We start from the raw sequence: 15,373 nt of genomic DNA, 5'->3' as shown, positions 1-15,373 counted from the left end.
TGTTCTTAGAAGAAGAAATCACTTTGTTCTTTCATTCCTTCTCGGAGACATGGACCGGCCACTCTCACCTACATTACACGGGGAAACCCAAGGAAAGGAGAGCTGTGGTTCGGAAAGACACAAGGGGAACAGCAGGAACTCGCGGCTCTGCAGAAAGAACTGCAGAGATAAATCATGACTGGAATAATGAAGCAACCTCGCCTACCACTCCTGAAGAAAACTTATCCCGAAATACACTCGACACTTCCAGCAGGAAAGAACAACCTGTGATTTCTCCTTCCGTGTTGAAAATCCACACATCTCAGTGGAAAAAAGCCCCAATAGCAAGCAAACACATGCCCCTTCCTACCAACAAACCAGAAATGATAATTCCCTTTTCGGAATTCTGTCACACACAGAATCAACGGATCACTTTCTGCAAAGCAAGAATCCGTGTTCTCCGCTGAAGTGACAAAGAACTATTCAAAAAGCCTTTGAAAAATCACGACTAAGAAATATATATCGGTCCTATTAATGCTGCCATTTCTGCAGCACCCTTCCCTCAAAACATGGGACACTACACGACAAATTTTGGAAACAGGATTAAAACCCGGATTGACGTCAGACAAATAGTATCAGGGGAAGAAAATAGTCAGCCTCACTAGACCTACAATACGTGAAGCAGCCTTCTCTCAAAACATGGGAGGGCAAACAGGAGAGGGTTACAACCACATGCAACTCCTCAAACAACAGGGCCAGATGCATGTTCCCTTTCAGAGAAAATACCGAAATAGTATTGACCAACAGATAATGCCCAGGTCTAGAAAAGCGTATCAGTCTGGGGAAAAAGAGAAAGCCTGTTAAGAAAGGCTCAAGGAGAACAGCAGGTGCTTACGGTTTTACAGACCTGCGGTAGGTCGGGTTGGGCAGACACTTCTCCCTCGATAGCGCTGCAGTTGGAGCTCGGCTTCTCGCAGGAATCGCCGCCCAGCAGTTCCTCCGCCGACAGGACGGGCACCGGCGGCGGCGGCGGCGGCCAAGCGGCCTCGGGCACGGCGCGGGCCGGCGCCGCCACGCACAGGTTGTAGGAGTAGGGCAAGGTGCCCTCGCAGAAGTCGGCCGGGAAGGCGGCGCCGGCCAGCGAGAAGCGCTGCGCGCCCAGGCAGCGCAGCACGGCGGGCGGCCCGGCCCGGCGCAGCCGCGCCAGCACGGCCAGCGCCACGCTCAGCACCAAGAGCGCCGACAGCAGCGCCAGCGCCAGCACCAGGTAGAACTGCAGCTCGGCCGCCGCCGCCGCCTCCTCCTCGGCGCCCGCCGGCCGCTCGCTCAGCTCCGGCAGCGCCTCCTGCAAGCTCTCGGCCAGCACCACGTGCAGCGTGGCCGTGGCCGACAGCGCCGGCTGCCCGTGGTCCTTCACCACGGCCACCACACGCTGCTTGGCCGCGTCCCGCTCGGACACGGCGCGCGCCGTGCGCACCTCGCCGCTGTGCAGCCCCACGCGGAACAGCGCCGGCTCCGACGCCTGCACCAGCTCGTACGACAGCCACGCGTTGCGCCCCGCGTCCGCGTCCACCGCCACCACCTTGGCCACCAGGTAGCCGGCCTCGGCCGAACGCGGCACCACCTCGAAAGGCGTCGCCGCCCCTCCCGCCGCCTCTCCCGCCGCCGCCGCCGCCGCCGGCCACAGCACCCTGGGCGCGTTGTCGTTGCGGTCCAGCACGAAGACGCGCACCGTGGCCGTGGAGCTGCGCGCCGGCGAGCCGCCGTCCTGCGCCCGCACGGCCACCGTGAACTCGCGGCACTGCTCGTAGTCCAGGGAGCGCTGCGCGTACAGCGCGCCGCTCCGCGCCTCCACCGACACGAGCGGCGCCGCACCCGCCGCGCCCGCGCTGCCGCCCGCCAGCCAGTAGCTCACGCGCCCGTTGGCGCCCGCGTCCGCGTCCCGCGCCTGCACGCGCAGCACCAGCGCGCCCGCCGCGTTGTTCTCCGCCACGTACGCGCTGTACGCCGCCTCCTCGAACACCGGCGCGTTGTCGTTCACGTCCGACACCTCCAGCACCAGCTCCCTGCTGCTCCACAGCGCCGGCTTGCCCCGGTCCGTGGCAGTGATGGTGATATTGTAAGCGGAGACGTTTTCTCTGTCCAGGGCACTGTCTATTATTAGTTTGTATGTGTTCTCCGATGAAATTTCTAATTTGAAAGGCAAATTTCCCTTCATTTTACAGCTCACCTCTCCGTTTTCTCCCGAATCTCTGTCGCGGACATTAATCACAGCTACAACTGTGCTCGGGACTGAGTCTTCGGGTATTGGGTTCAAAATAGGCAGGAGAGAAAGTGTTGGTGCATGGTCGTTTACGTCTATAATGTCTATGTGTACTTTGGCGTGTGCTGTCAACCCGCCCCCATCCCTTCCTTCAACACTCATTTCGTAGTATTTCCTTTCTTCATAATCTAAGGGTCCTGTAACCTTCACGTCCCCTGTCCTAGGGTCCAGAGTGAAGTGCTGGCGGATACTTTTTGATATTTCGCTGAAGGAGTAGGTAATTTCTGCATTTGTACCTTCGTCATTGTCAGTAGCTTTCACCTGAAATGCTAGAGACCCCTCTGGCAGGTTTTCCACCAGTCGAACTGTGTAGATTTCTTTGGTGAATACTGGCGGGTTGTCATTTGCGTCGGTCACATTAATCTTAATCTGGGCGGTCCCAGATCGGACTGGATCGCCACCATCCACTGCCGTCAATATCAAATGGTGATTTCTCTGTTTTTCTCGATCTAAGAATTTCTCCAGTACCAATTCCGCATGTTTTGTCCCATCAGGGCTCTCCTTCACTAAAAGGGAGAAGAGTGGGTTGGGAGTAAGTTCGTAGTTTTGTAAAGAATTCACTCCAATGTCGGGGTCTCTACCACTGTTCAGTGGGAACCTGGTACCAGGAGGCGTCGACTCGATAATTTCTATGGTAACAAATTCTCTGTCAAACTGCGGCGCATTGTCATTGATATCCTGAATAGTAACACTCACATGAAATATGTCGAAAGGGTTTTCCACAACTGCTTCCAAACTGAGGACACAGGGTGACATGGCCCCGCAGATGCTCTCTCGGTCTATCCTGCCATTTACACGCAGGTTTGTATTATCTTCCTCGAGAGTGAAGTACTGCTTTTCGTCGCTGGTGACGATCCGCAGCTTGCGCGCCGGCAGCTCGTCCGCGCTGAGCCCCAAGTCCCGCGCCAGCGGCCCCACGAGCGAGCCTCTGCCCAGCTCCTCGGGGATGGCGTAGCGGACCCGCTCGGCCGCCGCCCGGCCCCACACGCACAGCAGCACCGCGGCCAGCAGCGCGACCCGCCCAGCGCCTACCCAGCCCTGCGCTGCCGATCTGACCTCCATTCCGTGCTTGCCTGAAGGGTATTCTGTGGACGGGTAAAAATTAGCCTTTCCGGGTAGCTGAAGCAGTATTCGAGAGAAATAAATAGAAGAAATCGCTGTTGCCGGTCGGAGGACGGGCTGAGTCGAGCTGTTCCTGCTTTTCTCTCTGCTCTGCGCAGTGCGGTGCAGCGGTACGCGGGCGCAGGGGAGGAGTGGACGGCTGAGCAACGTCTCCGCCTTGGCCAACAGTGACACCCTGAGTCCGTGCCTGAGAACCGCAGCGTCCAAGAACAAGAACAGCCCCAAGGTCCTGCCCTGCATTCTCTTGCATCGGGAGGGATTGGAAAATACAGATATGGTCAGCAGCGAGAAACAGAAAGTCTGTCAGTACTGAAACCGTGCATGTAGGAATTCCTGTTGTCTGAATTGCTCACACTTGCAAGTCTTCTTCCGAACAGATCCTCTCCCTTTTCTTGAGGGATGTGGGGTAGGATCTTGGTCTCTGCACCACTGTCAGCTTATTGATCTCTATGGTGGGATGCTCGATGTTCCCGCTGCCATCGTGCTGCCTCCGTGACGGAAAAGGCAAGGCAGACGAACACTGAAACACTGCTTTGGGTAGTGGGTTTATTTACGATAGCTGAGACATCCCCAGCTAACACTAAACTTTCCAGCTTTGAACAGCGGTCGTTTATGGACAAGCAAAGCCGGTAATCCCAAGGCTCTGAGAACACCACAGGGGTCACATCACACCTGATCCCACATCTTTCGACATTCAAAGCTCAGCATCATCTTATCAGTACCCATATAACCCAACCCCGAATTACTTCTGTGTGTGTATCCCACAAACCACTCCCTGATATCCTAAACAAACAGATATTGTAGCTGTTGTCAGGCGCTAAAGATCATTTCCTGGGAAATGTTGGCGGCAGCTGTGGTTGTTTGAACAACCAAGAGTAAACAGATCCCTTGTGAAAAGCCGTTTTATCTTACCTGTAAATTAGATCCCAGTCTCTTTTACAGTAAAGAAAAAATCGCCAAACCCACAAAAAAAAAAAAAAAAAAAAAAAACCCAAAAAAAAAACAACCAAAAAACCCAAACGAAAACAAAACAGAACAAAAAAACCCCCCAACACCCCCCCAAAAAAAAACACCCAAAAAAGAAAAAAAAAAAAACAAAAACCAACAAAAACCAAAAAACAAACCAACAAAAAATCTTGAAGGAAGGCTGTGTATCATCACAACCCCTTATGCAGAAGACAAGGAGAGGTTAGAAAACTCTCCACACTATCTACTCGATGGAGTTGCTCTGGCACATTCACCTGCGTCTCTGAGGTGCCAATGTCAACCTGTCCTTCCCGGACCAGTAACGTCTCGTTAGAAGATGTATTTTCCTGCTAGCTGTGGTAGTTCAGCTAGTGAAGGATGATTCCTTTCCATCCAGCTGAACCTGTACACAACTTCAGGTAACAAATTAACATTCTGTCAGAACAAGCCGTGGATTTGAAGTTGTAATGTTTCAGAAGCACACAAGACTGTGAGCATCTCCACAAGATATGGAGGGACGGATGTGGTTGTTTACATGGGGGCAGGGGAATTCTGTTTAAATATGTCACAGACAATTCACTGCCTCCTATATGGTGAGAATTGCCTATAATAACCCAGACACACTTTTTTATGCATCACACACTGTCCAGATCTGTGTTTTCAAGATTGGCTTGCATTCCAAAACTGGCTTTACTATAAATAGAAAGCGATAAATCACACTTTTCATTTAAGTATCTTTTAATCTATATTCTAGTAAATATACTTTATTTTGATTACTATGCCTGCACAATAATCGACAATTTGTATGGAATCCAAAGGTTAAGTCACGAAACCCAGCTGTGGGGAAAAAAAATTCGATCAGAGGAATTCTTCATCAATTAAAAAGAGTCTCTCCAGCTGCCCTTAAGAAGGATTGAATAATTCGTTTGTTGACGGCAGCTATGGAAGAAACATTGGAGTTCAAAGTGTCGACTTTCAAGCTACAAGATCCCCGAATTCAACCAGAATTTGAGACCTGATACAGGGGATTATATTTAAATGCGGGGAACCGGGTCTTAGCAAGTATTTCAACAATTTAAACGGTCGATAGAAGACCAAGAGAATGAAATTTCCTTGTGAAGTTACACATGCAAAAGAACCTTCCAGCCTTGGGGAAAGCTAGGAAAAAAGAGCTTTTGCAAGTGGTAAAGACATGACATGTAAAACACACAAGGCAGACTCAACACACATTCGGGAGATGACATTCATTACCAGGTGACTATCTCAAAAAAAATGGTTTCTAAGACTGTGAACCATCTGTAGGTAGCCTAAGAATCCTAAACACCGCGTCCACTGAATACAGTCATATAATTAACGTACCTGAAAAGCAACTTGCCCACCGCTTTCGGCAACTTGATCGCCAGAAGGGACGAGATCACTCGAAGCCTCATCTGATGGTCGGGCCGGGAGGGTGTCGCAGCAGCTGGCGGCCGAGAAGCGCAGCTGGCTCTTGCGCGAGTCGGCCGTGAGCGACACGTCGTGCGAGTAGGACTGCAGGAAGGCGCGCACGCCGTCGATGCCCACGAAGTGCGACACGGGCACGCCGCGCAGGGCGCCGCTGTCGGCCGGCAGCAGGTGCTGGCGGTGCCAGCGGCGCAGGCGCAGCGCCAGCAGCAGCAGCAGGAAGGCCACGAAGAGGCACGACACGGCGGCCACGGCCAGCACGAGCCAGCGCGTCAGGCTGGCGGCCGGCTCGCCCGGCGCCGCCGCCTCGTCGGCCGCGCTGCCCAGCTCGGCCAGCAGCTCGGCCACGCTCTCGGCCAGCACCACGCTCAGCGTGGCCGTGGCCGAGAGCGCCGGCCGCCCGTGGTCCCGCACCAGCACCACCAGGCTGTGGCGCGCCGCGTCGCGGGCCAGCGGCGAGCGCGCCGTGCGCACCTCGCCGCTGTGCAGCCCCACGCGGAACAGCCCCGGCTCCGTGGCCTTGGCCAGCTCGTAGGACAGCCACGCGTTCTGCCCCGCGTCCGCGTCCACCGCCACCACCTTGGCCACCAGCGCGCCGGCCTCCGACCGGCGCGGCGCCAGCTCCACGCCCGACCACGCCGCGCCCGAGCCCGCCGCTGCGCCCGCCGGCGGGTACAGCACCTGCGGCGCGTTGTCGTTCTCGTCCACGATCAGCAGCCGCACCGACACGTTGCTGCTCAGCGCCGGCGCGCCGCCGTCCTCCGCCCGCACCCACAGCTGCAGCTCGCGCACCTGCTCGTAGTCCAAGGAGCGCAGCGCGTACAGCGCGCCCGTCTCCGCCTGCACCGACACGTACGACGACAGCGGCGCGCCCCGCACCCGCCCCTCCGCCAGCCGGTAGCGCACGCGCGCGTTCTGCCCCCAGTCCGCGTCCGTGGCGCGCACCGTCAGCACCAGCGCGCCCGCCGCGTTGTTCTCCGCCAGCCGCGTGCTGTAGCGCTCCTCCAAGAACACCGGCGCGTTGTCGTTCACGTCCAGCACCCGCAGCGCCAGCACCGCGCTGCTCTGCAGCGACGGCGACCCGCCGTCCGCCGCCCGCACCGTCACGTTGTACTCCCACACCTGCTCCCGGTCCAGCTCGCTCGCTGTCACCACACGGTAGTAATTATCGAATGACTTCTCCAGGCGGAACGGGTGGCTGTCGCTGATGCTGCACTGCACCTCTCCGTTCGCTCCAGAATCCCTGTCTTGGACGCTGAAAATTGCTATTACTGTCCCCAGCGGTGTATCTTCCGGAACCGGAGTGAACACGGACATAATGACAATCTCGGGAACGTAGTTGTTTACATCAACGACCTTGATTAGTACCTTGCTGTGGGAAGAGAGTCCGCCCGCATCCCGAGCTTGCACAACCAATTCGTAAAACTCGTGTTCTTCGAAATTCAAGTTCTCTGTTATGACAATTTCTCCACTTTCCTGATCTATCTTAAAAGTCTTGTCGAACTTCTCTGGGATCTGAAAGAACGAGTATTTTACCTCGGCATTTGGCCCTTCGTCTCTGTCAGTCGCTGTCACCTGTAACACCCGACTTCCTACAGCCACGTCTTCTCTCAAAGTCACCTTATATACAGACTGAGTAAATTCTGGAGCGTTGTCATTTCCGTCTAACACAATAATTTGGACTGTTGTCGATCCTGATTTCACCGGATTCCCGTTGTCTGTGGCTGTCAGGATCAAATTATGATCAGCCTGCTGTTCCCGATCCAAAGATTTCACCAATAATAATTCCGGATATTTCACACCATCACCTCCAGTTTTCATGTCCAAGGTGAAATAGCTGCTCTCGCTACATTCGTAATTCTGTAAAGAGTTCACTCCTATGTCAGGATCATGAGCTCTCTCTAATGGGAAGCGTGCACCTGGTGCAGTATTCTCGCTGATTTCTAAGACATTTCTTTTTTCTGGGAAACTGGGAGGATTATCATTAATATCCAGTATTTCTACCTCCCCTTTGTAAATGTTCATTGGACGCTTTACAAGGATTTCGAAGTTTAGAACACATTTAGCAACAGCTGCGCATATCTCCTCTCTGTCCACCTGCTCCATCATAGATAAGTGGCCGTTCTGCAAGTCTAAAAAAAAGTACCGTGTCCTACCTGAGTCAAAAACGTGGGCGTCACGGTCTTTGAGTGCCGGCAGGTGCAGCCCCAGGTCCTTGGCCACGTCGCCCACGAACGAGCCCTTGGGCATCTCCTCGGGCACCGAGTAGCGCAGCTGCCCCCACGCCGCCTGCCACGCCGCCAGCAGGACGGCCCCGAGCAGAGCTCGCTGCCGCCGGCCCCAGCGCCTCCCCGCCGCGCACATCTCCGCAGCGGCACCGCAACACAGAGAGCAGTTCGCCCCGCCGACCTCTGATCTGCAACCCGCTCCGGCCCCCGCTTCTGCTCTAATTTCTTCTCCGGCTCACCGCTCGCTGCCGCTGGCCCCTCCGCCTCGCTGCAGCGCCGATCCGCACTGCAGGGAGATCCCAATCCGGCGCCTGCCGAGTCAAAGAGGGAGCGGGCAAGGGATCCTGTCCGCAGCGGGCGGGGCTGCCGCGCTCCGAGCTTCCTCCCGCTCCTCTCGGTCAACAGCGGCGCCCGCAGCCTCCGCCCCGCACTGCAGGCGCCGAGCGCTGCGGTTCTGCCTTCCCACGGGCAGCTCGCAGGGACAGCACAGCGCCACGGAGACATCGGGTCCAGAGGGGACCTCCTGCCTCTGCTCTCCTCCAGCCCATCTCTTGTTTGAGAAGCTGATCAAGACCGGTAAGAAGGTAGAGGCGTCCTAGTGTTCTTTCTACCGCGCAGGAAAATGTTTTTGTGATGGTGATGCAATATTGATAAAAGTTATTTTAATAAGCAGAGGTATTACTAGTCATAGCCCATTAGTTTACAACCACAATTTCCCCCCACTAATGGCCCAGCTTTTTCAGCAGGCATGGCTGGATGACCTTTTTAGTCTCCTCACCTTTTCTGCCAATATATCTTAATATTGGAATGCCATTAGCAACCTCAGATTTCCAAACCCATGTGCTAGCACAAGCTAGCAGCAGACTTTGCTATGTTCAAGTTCCTCAGGTGGTCTCAAACCTGATCTTCTCTTACAGTGGGAGGAGCTTTCCCCCCTGCCTTGAGCTCCATCTACTTGACAGGTGTGGGAAGAGACCTTGTCAGTGATGACTGAGACAAAGATATGGCTGAGTATCTCAGCCTTCTCGTGGTCTGTTTTTATCAGATTGTCAGTTGTGTTCATCAGGAGACATACAGGGATTTTTTTTACCTTTTTCTTCAGTCTAACTTACCTGTAGAAGCCTTCTTTGCTGTTCTTTGCATTCCTTGTAGAGTTCAGCTCCATCCATGCCTTGGCTGACCTGACTCTATCCCAACAAAACCAGTCAGCATCCCTAAACTCTTCCCAGGACACCTGTCCCTTATCCCACTGCTGCTCATTTCTTTCTTACCCCTTATTTTGACCAGCAAGTCTTCCCTCAGACGTGCTGGTCTGTTCCCTTCTTTTCCTGTTTTCCTACACATGGGTTCAAGAGGTCATGAACTGTATGGAAAGTGTCCCTAAAGATCTGCCAGGTCTGTTCTGCTCCCTTGTCCTTCAGGGCACTTTCCTCTGAGGGGCCCCATTGATTAAATCCTTTAAGAGCTGGATGTTTGCTATCTAAAATTCGTGGTCCTGACTTTAGTCTTTGCCTGATCCATATCCCTCAGGACTATGAACTTGACCAGTGAATGATCATGGCAGCCCAGGCTGCTTCCAGTCTTGGTATCTCTGATCAGCTCATCTGTGTTGATGACCAACAAATCCAGAAAAACATTTATTCTGTTAAGGAGGGCTGGACCAAGGTCCTAATCCTTGTTAAAGGGCACCTCCGGTGAGCTTCTTGGGAGAACTCAGCAGTGTGCTCAGGCTGTTCAAGACAGGACACTGCCTCCCCCTCTCACAGGGTAAAAGCCATAATAAACCATCTGTTTATGAACAGCCTCAGACACTTGAAGCCTCAAACTGGAATTACTCAAACCCCAGAAGTTTAACAAGAGAAGGTGGTGGTCCCTCGTGATCTCAGTAAGAGACACACACCAATTCTCTTTTATAACTCACACTAGTGGAAGAGATTTGCACAGGTAATCTCACATCCCTTTAGATGTGGAGAACATTTAGCAAAAGTAACTTCACACAGGAATCCAGCCACACAGAGGATGCCAATCAGATCCTGGCCCCAGGAAAGGAGGTGTGCCCCTGTTCCACTCAGTCAAGACAGTACAGGACTTTGACAGAGTAAACCAGTTTTATTAATAACTTTTAGAGTTCCAGTAAAAGAAGTTTGTATGCAGACTTCTTGTTAGCAGGTGGCTTCCTCACCCGTGGGAAGGGGGACCTGCCTGCAGGTTCCTTGATTAAAATGAGATTAGTCTAACCCTCTACCAATGTATTTGTGGAGCAGAACACAGCACAGCAGAGGCCTGTGTCTTCCCAGATTAACTGGATTATGGATCACTTCATCTTTGATGTTCGTCAGTCTTCTGGTCAGCATCATTACACCATTTCCTCCCCAGGACTTACCTTTTCATCTGGGCCTTGTGGAAGAAGTCCTCTGCATTTCACGATACCAAAGCTTCTCCCTGGTAGCAGTTTTTATTCTTTTATTGAATTGCCAAATTCCCACCTCCAGACACTCCCTAAAAATACTTCCCAAGGGAAGTACTTCCTGTTTTTGTGCCATTCTTCTCCAAAATTCCTGCAGCTGAAGTGTTACGAACACCTTGTAATGGCCATCTGTGGATGCAACCGTCAGGAGATTTGGGGTCACTCCCTCACATGACAGCTTTGCAGAGACAGAGCACACCTAGGACCTGTGTGGAGGTAAGGCCCAGTTTCCCCTGATCTGCCTGGGCTCCATGTCAGCCTAAAAGTCAGTTCTGAAAAGAACCATAGAGGCCTGATAGCAATTCCATTGTCCTCCCAATATTCCTGAATGCTTTATCAGCTGCATCTTGAAACTGGAGAGATAAGCCCACTTACCCACTAGCTAGGCCAAAGGAAAATACAAAGACTGTCTCCATACAATGCATTCAGGTGCTTTTTTTATTTCAGTTTTACACCTAAGGGTATCCAAATTCAAAATGTTAAACTTTATAACTTCAACAAAACACAGTGTGAGGCTTTCTGAATATTCCATGCATCACAGACATCATTCAAGTAATCAGTTATTATACATGGGGTGGCAGCCCTTAAGCAGAAAAGGAAAGACAATGCTCAAACCCAGTTCAGAGAGTAGCAGGAGAAAGGGAAAAAAGGAGAATGAAAATGCTCTGACACAAATGGAGAAAATCATGTGGGGACAACTTTTTACTCCCAACAAGAAACCACTGTGTACAGGAACAATAAAAAGACCAGCATCAATCTCCTTTTTACTATTTCATGCTGATTCTAGCCTTCAGAAAATGCTCTATGAAGGACTTATAGAATTTTCATCAAATATAGCCAATAGAAATGAATGTTTTTCAAAACTCTGTACAGTTACAGTATTTGTGCTGTTATATTTCTGTATTTCAAGGAGACAGAAGACGGAGCACTGCTTTATAGGGCAAAAAGAATATTTTGTCATACATTTTACTGCTCTTCTCTGTCCTGGAGAGAATGAGACTCCTGTATTAAGAGGGTCAGAATACTCTTCTTGCCAGCTGAGCTGCAATTGCCTGCATTGCAAAGGTTGGATGGGAGCAGCACCACCAGGCAGCACTAGTGAATCATATGGAGACACACAGTGGCTATATTGACTGACAGGAAAGCAAAGCACATGGAACCCACACATCTCAGACAGAGGCATTCAGAATACAGGGAGGAAAGAGCCCAGTCCTCACACAACATCTTGACACTGTGCTCCCAAAATATTTGCATTCAAGGGCTGGCAAAGGGGTTTTCTGAATTTTATGAAGGAGGAGATCTGGCATAGTCTGCCAAACAGTGCCCTTGTATCTAAGGACGGAAAAGCTTCACCGTCTTGTTGGACAGAAAGAGACAAAAAAGCATAGCTGGAGTACTAGCATGCTTGAACCCTACCAGAAATGACCATAACGGCTAAAACACCCTATTGCCTCAGTGCAAGAACCTGAGTTTCTTTTGTTTGTTGTTTGTATTTTGGAGTAGCAGACGATTTTTATTCTGACTTAGAATTTGCAGGAAGTTGATTACACCAATTGAAAATACAAATTTAGTCCAGAAGTACCACTGCAACATGCTGCAGCATGGATATCGTCCTCCCAAGAACCAAGAACACTCTGGCTGTGCAGACCCAGCTAGTTAAAGGAAAGAGCGTTGAACTGTCCTGCAGAGAGAGCCCCAGCAGTGTCTGGGGCCATGTCCTCGCTGCTGACAGGGACACTGGGGAAATCCTGTTCCTCATCCGGGCCCTGGCCCACGGCGCAGTGCTGAGGGGGCAGGCTGGGCACGATGGGCTTGAGGAATTTGAACTCGCTGTTGCCCGAGCCCGTGGTCAGGCTGATCTCGTAGCAATAGGCGCGGGGCAGGGTCCCTGCAGCGGCTGCATCGGCCAGGCCGCTCTGCAAGGTGTCGGCAGCATAAAGCACAGGGCCAGCCTTCAGCTCCTGCCTCCCGCACACCTTGCGAGCCACCAAGACAGCGATGGAGACGAGGAAGAGCAGTGAGACAAAGACCAAGGCAATGATCAAATAGGTGGTCAGGGAGCCGCCCTGGTCCTCGGAGGCCGGGCTGCTGTGCGGCAGGCGCACCTCTGAGAAGTCCTTGAGCAGGAGAGCGCTCAGAGCTGCCGTGGCTGACAGCGGGGGCTTGCCGTTGTCTCTCACCAGCACAACCAGCTTCTGCTTCACGCTGTCTCTCTCTGTCACCGGCCTCCTCAGACGCACCTCCCCGCTTTGCAGGCCCACGGAGAACAGCCCTGGCTCGCTGGCCCTCAGCAGCTGGAACGAGAGCCAGGAGTTCTGGCCCGAGTCCGCATCCACGGCCACCACTTTGCTGACCAGGTAGCCCGCCTCGGCCCACACGGGCACCAGCTCGCTGGAGCCTGGGCTGCTCTCCTGGGCTGGGTACAGCACGAGCGGGGCGTTGTCATTCTCGTCCAGCACGACCAGGCGGACGGTGACGTTGGCTCGCAGGGGAGGAGAGCCCGCGTCAGAGGCACTGACCGTCACCTCCGTCTGCCTCAAGTGCTCGTAGTCCAGGGGCCGCAGCACAAACACGTGCCCCTTCTCCGAGTCCACAGACAGGCAGGAGCACCAGGGCCGCTCCGCCCCTTGCTCTGCTGCCAGGGAATAGCTCACCTTGCCATTCAGCCCCACGTCAGCATCTGCAGCGCTCACGGCGCCAACAAACACCGCGGCCACACTGTTCTCACGCACGTACATGGTGTAGGAGCTCTGGTTGAAGACGGGGGCGTTGTCGTTGACATCCGAGATCTCCACGGTGAAGGTCTGCGTGGTGCTCAGAGGAGGCCAGCCCGCATCTGCTGCCGTCACACTCACGATGTACTGAGGCCTCTCCTCCCGGTCCAGCGCGCTCACTGTCACCAGCTCATAGTAATTCTTATAGGCTGCCCGCAGGGAGAAGGACAGCTCATCCTCCAGGGCACAGGAGATCTTCCCGTTGGCACCAGAATCCCGGTCCCTGACCGTAAACAGGGCAACCACCGTGCCGGGCACTGTGTTCTCGGGGAGGGGACTGCTGAAGGAACTGACCACCACCTCTGGGGCATTGTCATTCACATCCACCACCTCCACCAACACCTTACAGATTGCTGACAGGCCCCCTCCATCTGTGGCTCTCACACTGAGCTCATGAGCGTTGGCTGCCTCAAAGTCCAGAGGTTTTGTGAGTTTAATTTCACCAGTTATGGCATCAATCACAAATGCTGAGTCACTGTCACCAACCACTTCATTGAGTTGATAGGAGATGTCCCCATTAACTCCTGCATCTGGATCAGTTGCCAGCACAGTCAGAACCACAGAGCCTTCTGGCATGTTCTCCAAAACCTGCCCTGTGTACACCTCCTGTGAGAATATAGGAGCATTGTCATTTACATCCAGAATGACTATAGTCACTTGGGTGGTACCAGTCCGGGGAGGAGAGCCCCCATCCACGGCAATAACATTGAAACTCATCTCTGCCTGCTCCTCTCTGTCTAGTGGCTTTTCCAAAACAAGTTCAAGATACTTCTTGCCTGTAACCCCAGTCCCATAGGAGACAGTAAAATACTCATTCTTGGGAGAGATGCTGTACTCCTGGATTGTGTTCCTGCCAACATCGAGGTCCCGAGCCACCTCCAAAGGGAAACGAGAGCCCGGCTCGCTCTTTTCAGGGATCCTAAAAGTGACTCGGTCTTCTCGGAAAATAGGTGAATGGTCGTTGATGTCCTCCAGAGTCACCTCGACCCGAAAGAACTGCAGGGGGCCGGAGAGCAGCAGCTCGAAGGGGAGCATGCAGGTGGCGGACTGGCCGCACAGCTGCTCCCGGTCCAGCCTCCCCGCCACCAGCAGGCGGCCGGAGGCGCGCTCCAAGCGAAAATGCTGCCGGCCGTCCTCCGACACCAGGCGGGCGCGGCGAGCCGAGAGCTGCGCCGGCGGCAGCCCCGCATCCTCCGCCAGCTTGCCCACCAGGGAGCCGCTTTCCGCCTCCTCGGCCACGGAGTAGCGGATGGGCTCGGCGCGAGCGAGCGGCAGCGACAGCAAAGCACACACACAAAGCACTTGCCTTGCGAGCGCCATGGCGCGGCGGCGGCGGCGGCGGCGGCGGCGGCCGGTGTCGGTCTCTGGGCGGCTGTCCCGGGCGATTCCCCGCCGAAAGCAAGCGGCCAAGTGCGGCGCGGGCGCCTTCCCTCGCTGCCTCAGATTGCGGCCGGCGCTCCGCAACCTCTGCAGCCGGGCTGTCCCGGCAGCGGGGGACACGGGGCAGCGCTCGCTGCCGCAGCCGCCGCCACCTCCGCCCGGCTGCGCTGGGCTGCTCTAAGCTGGGCCGGGCCGGGCCGGGCCGGGCCGGGCTCGCTCGGGCTGTGCCGCTCCGGGCTCGGCCGCCTCCGCTGCCGCAGCCGCTCGGCGCCGCCTTGGCCGAGGGCACCACCCAGCGGTGCGCGCTGGGACTGCAGCCGCCGCCGCCCGCAGCCCGCGCTGCCGCTCGCCCCGGCCCGCGACTGCGAACCCGCCGGGACACCGGGCCGGGAACCGAACGCCGCGGAACCAGGGCAGCCCAAAGACGAGCCTCAGCCCGCAACGACCCAGCCGCATTCCACCAAAGGACAAACAGCACAGACATAGGGCGAGGGTGACAGCACGGGCATGCCAATGAACACTCTCCCGGCTGCATCTCCACACTCGGGCGCTGTACCCACCCAACACTGCTTCTGTCAAGGGACACAGGGAGAAATAACACGCAGAATTTTGGAAAGTCTTGACAGGGCTTTCCCAGAAAGAACGTCCCGTGAAGGAATTCTGTCTCCACTAAAGCAGTAGTTAGTAGCAA

General features: G+C 54.5%; 3 protein-coding genes across 3 annotated transcripts in view; all 3 read right to left on the bottom strand.

Moving 5' to 3' along the window:
• The window catches only part of LOC135280372 (protocadherin gamma-C5-like), a 281,155-nt gene extending 272,938 nt beyond the window's left edge, over positions 1-8,217 (bottom strand). Inside the window, exon 1 of the mRNA XM_064388199.1 lies at positions 5,750-8,217. Within this exon, the coding sequence (XP_064244269.1) occupies positions 5,750-8,197 (2,448 nt within the window). The 5' untranslated portion in view covers positions 8,198-8,217. The remainder of the gene's footprint in view (positions 1-5,749) is intronic.
• LOC135280354 (protocadherin gamma-B5-like) lies at positions 851-3,526 on the bottom strand. Its single transcript, XM_064388175.1, has one exon. The coding sequence runs from the start codon at positions 3,362-3,364 to the stop codon at positions 851-853; it is 2,514 nt and encodes an 837-aa protein (XP_064244245.1). The 5' UTR covers positions 3,365-3,526.
• Positions 8,218-10,948: 2,731 nt separating the features above from the next.
• Positions 10,949-15,103, bottom strand: LOC135280191 (protocadherin beta-15-like). The gene has a single exon (XM_064387960.1). It carries the CDS (start codon positions 14,620-14,622, stop codon positions 12,181-12,183), a length of 2,442 nt encoding a protein of 813 aa, XP_064244030.1. The 5' UTR covers positions 14,623-15,103; the 3' UTR covers positions 10,949-12,180.
• Between the last annotated feature and the right edge of the window lie 270 nt (positions 15,104-15,373).

The sequence above is a fragment of the Passer domesticus genome, chromosome 13, assembly GCF_036417665.1.
Source record: "Passer domesticus isolate bPasDom1 chromosome 13, bPasDom1.hap1, whole genome shotgun sequence".
NCBI lineage: Eukaryota > Metazoa > Chordata > Aves > Passeriformes > Passeridae > Passer > Passer domesticus.
This window is presented reverse-complemented; position numbering and strand designations above follow the sequence as displayed.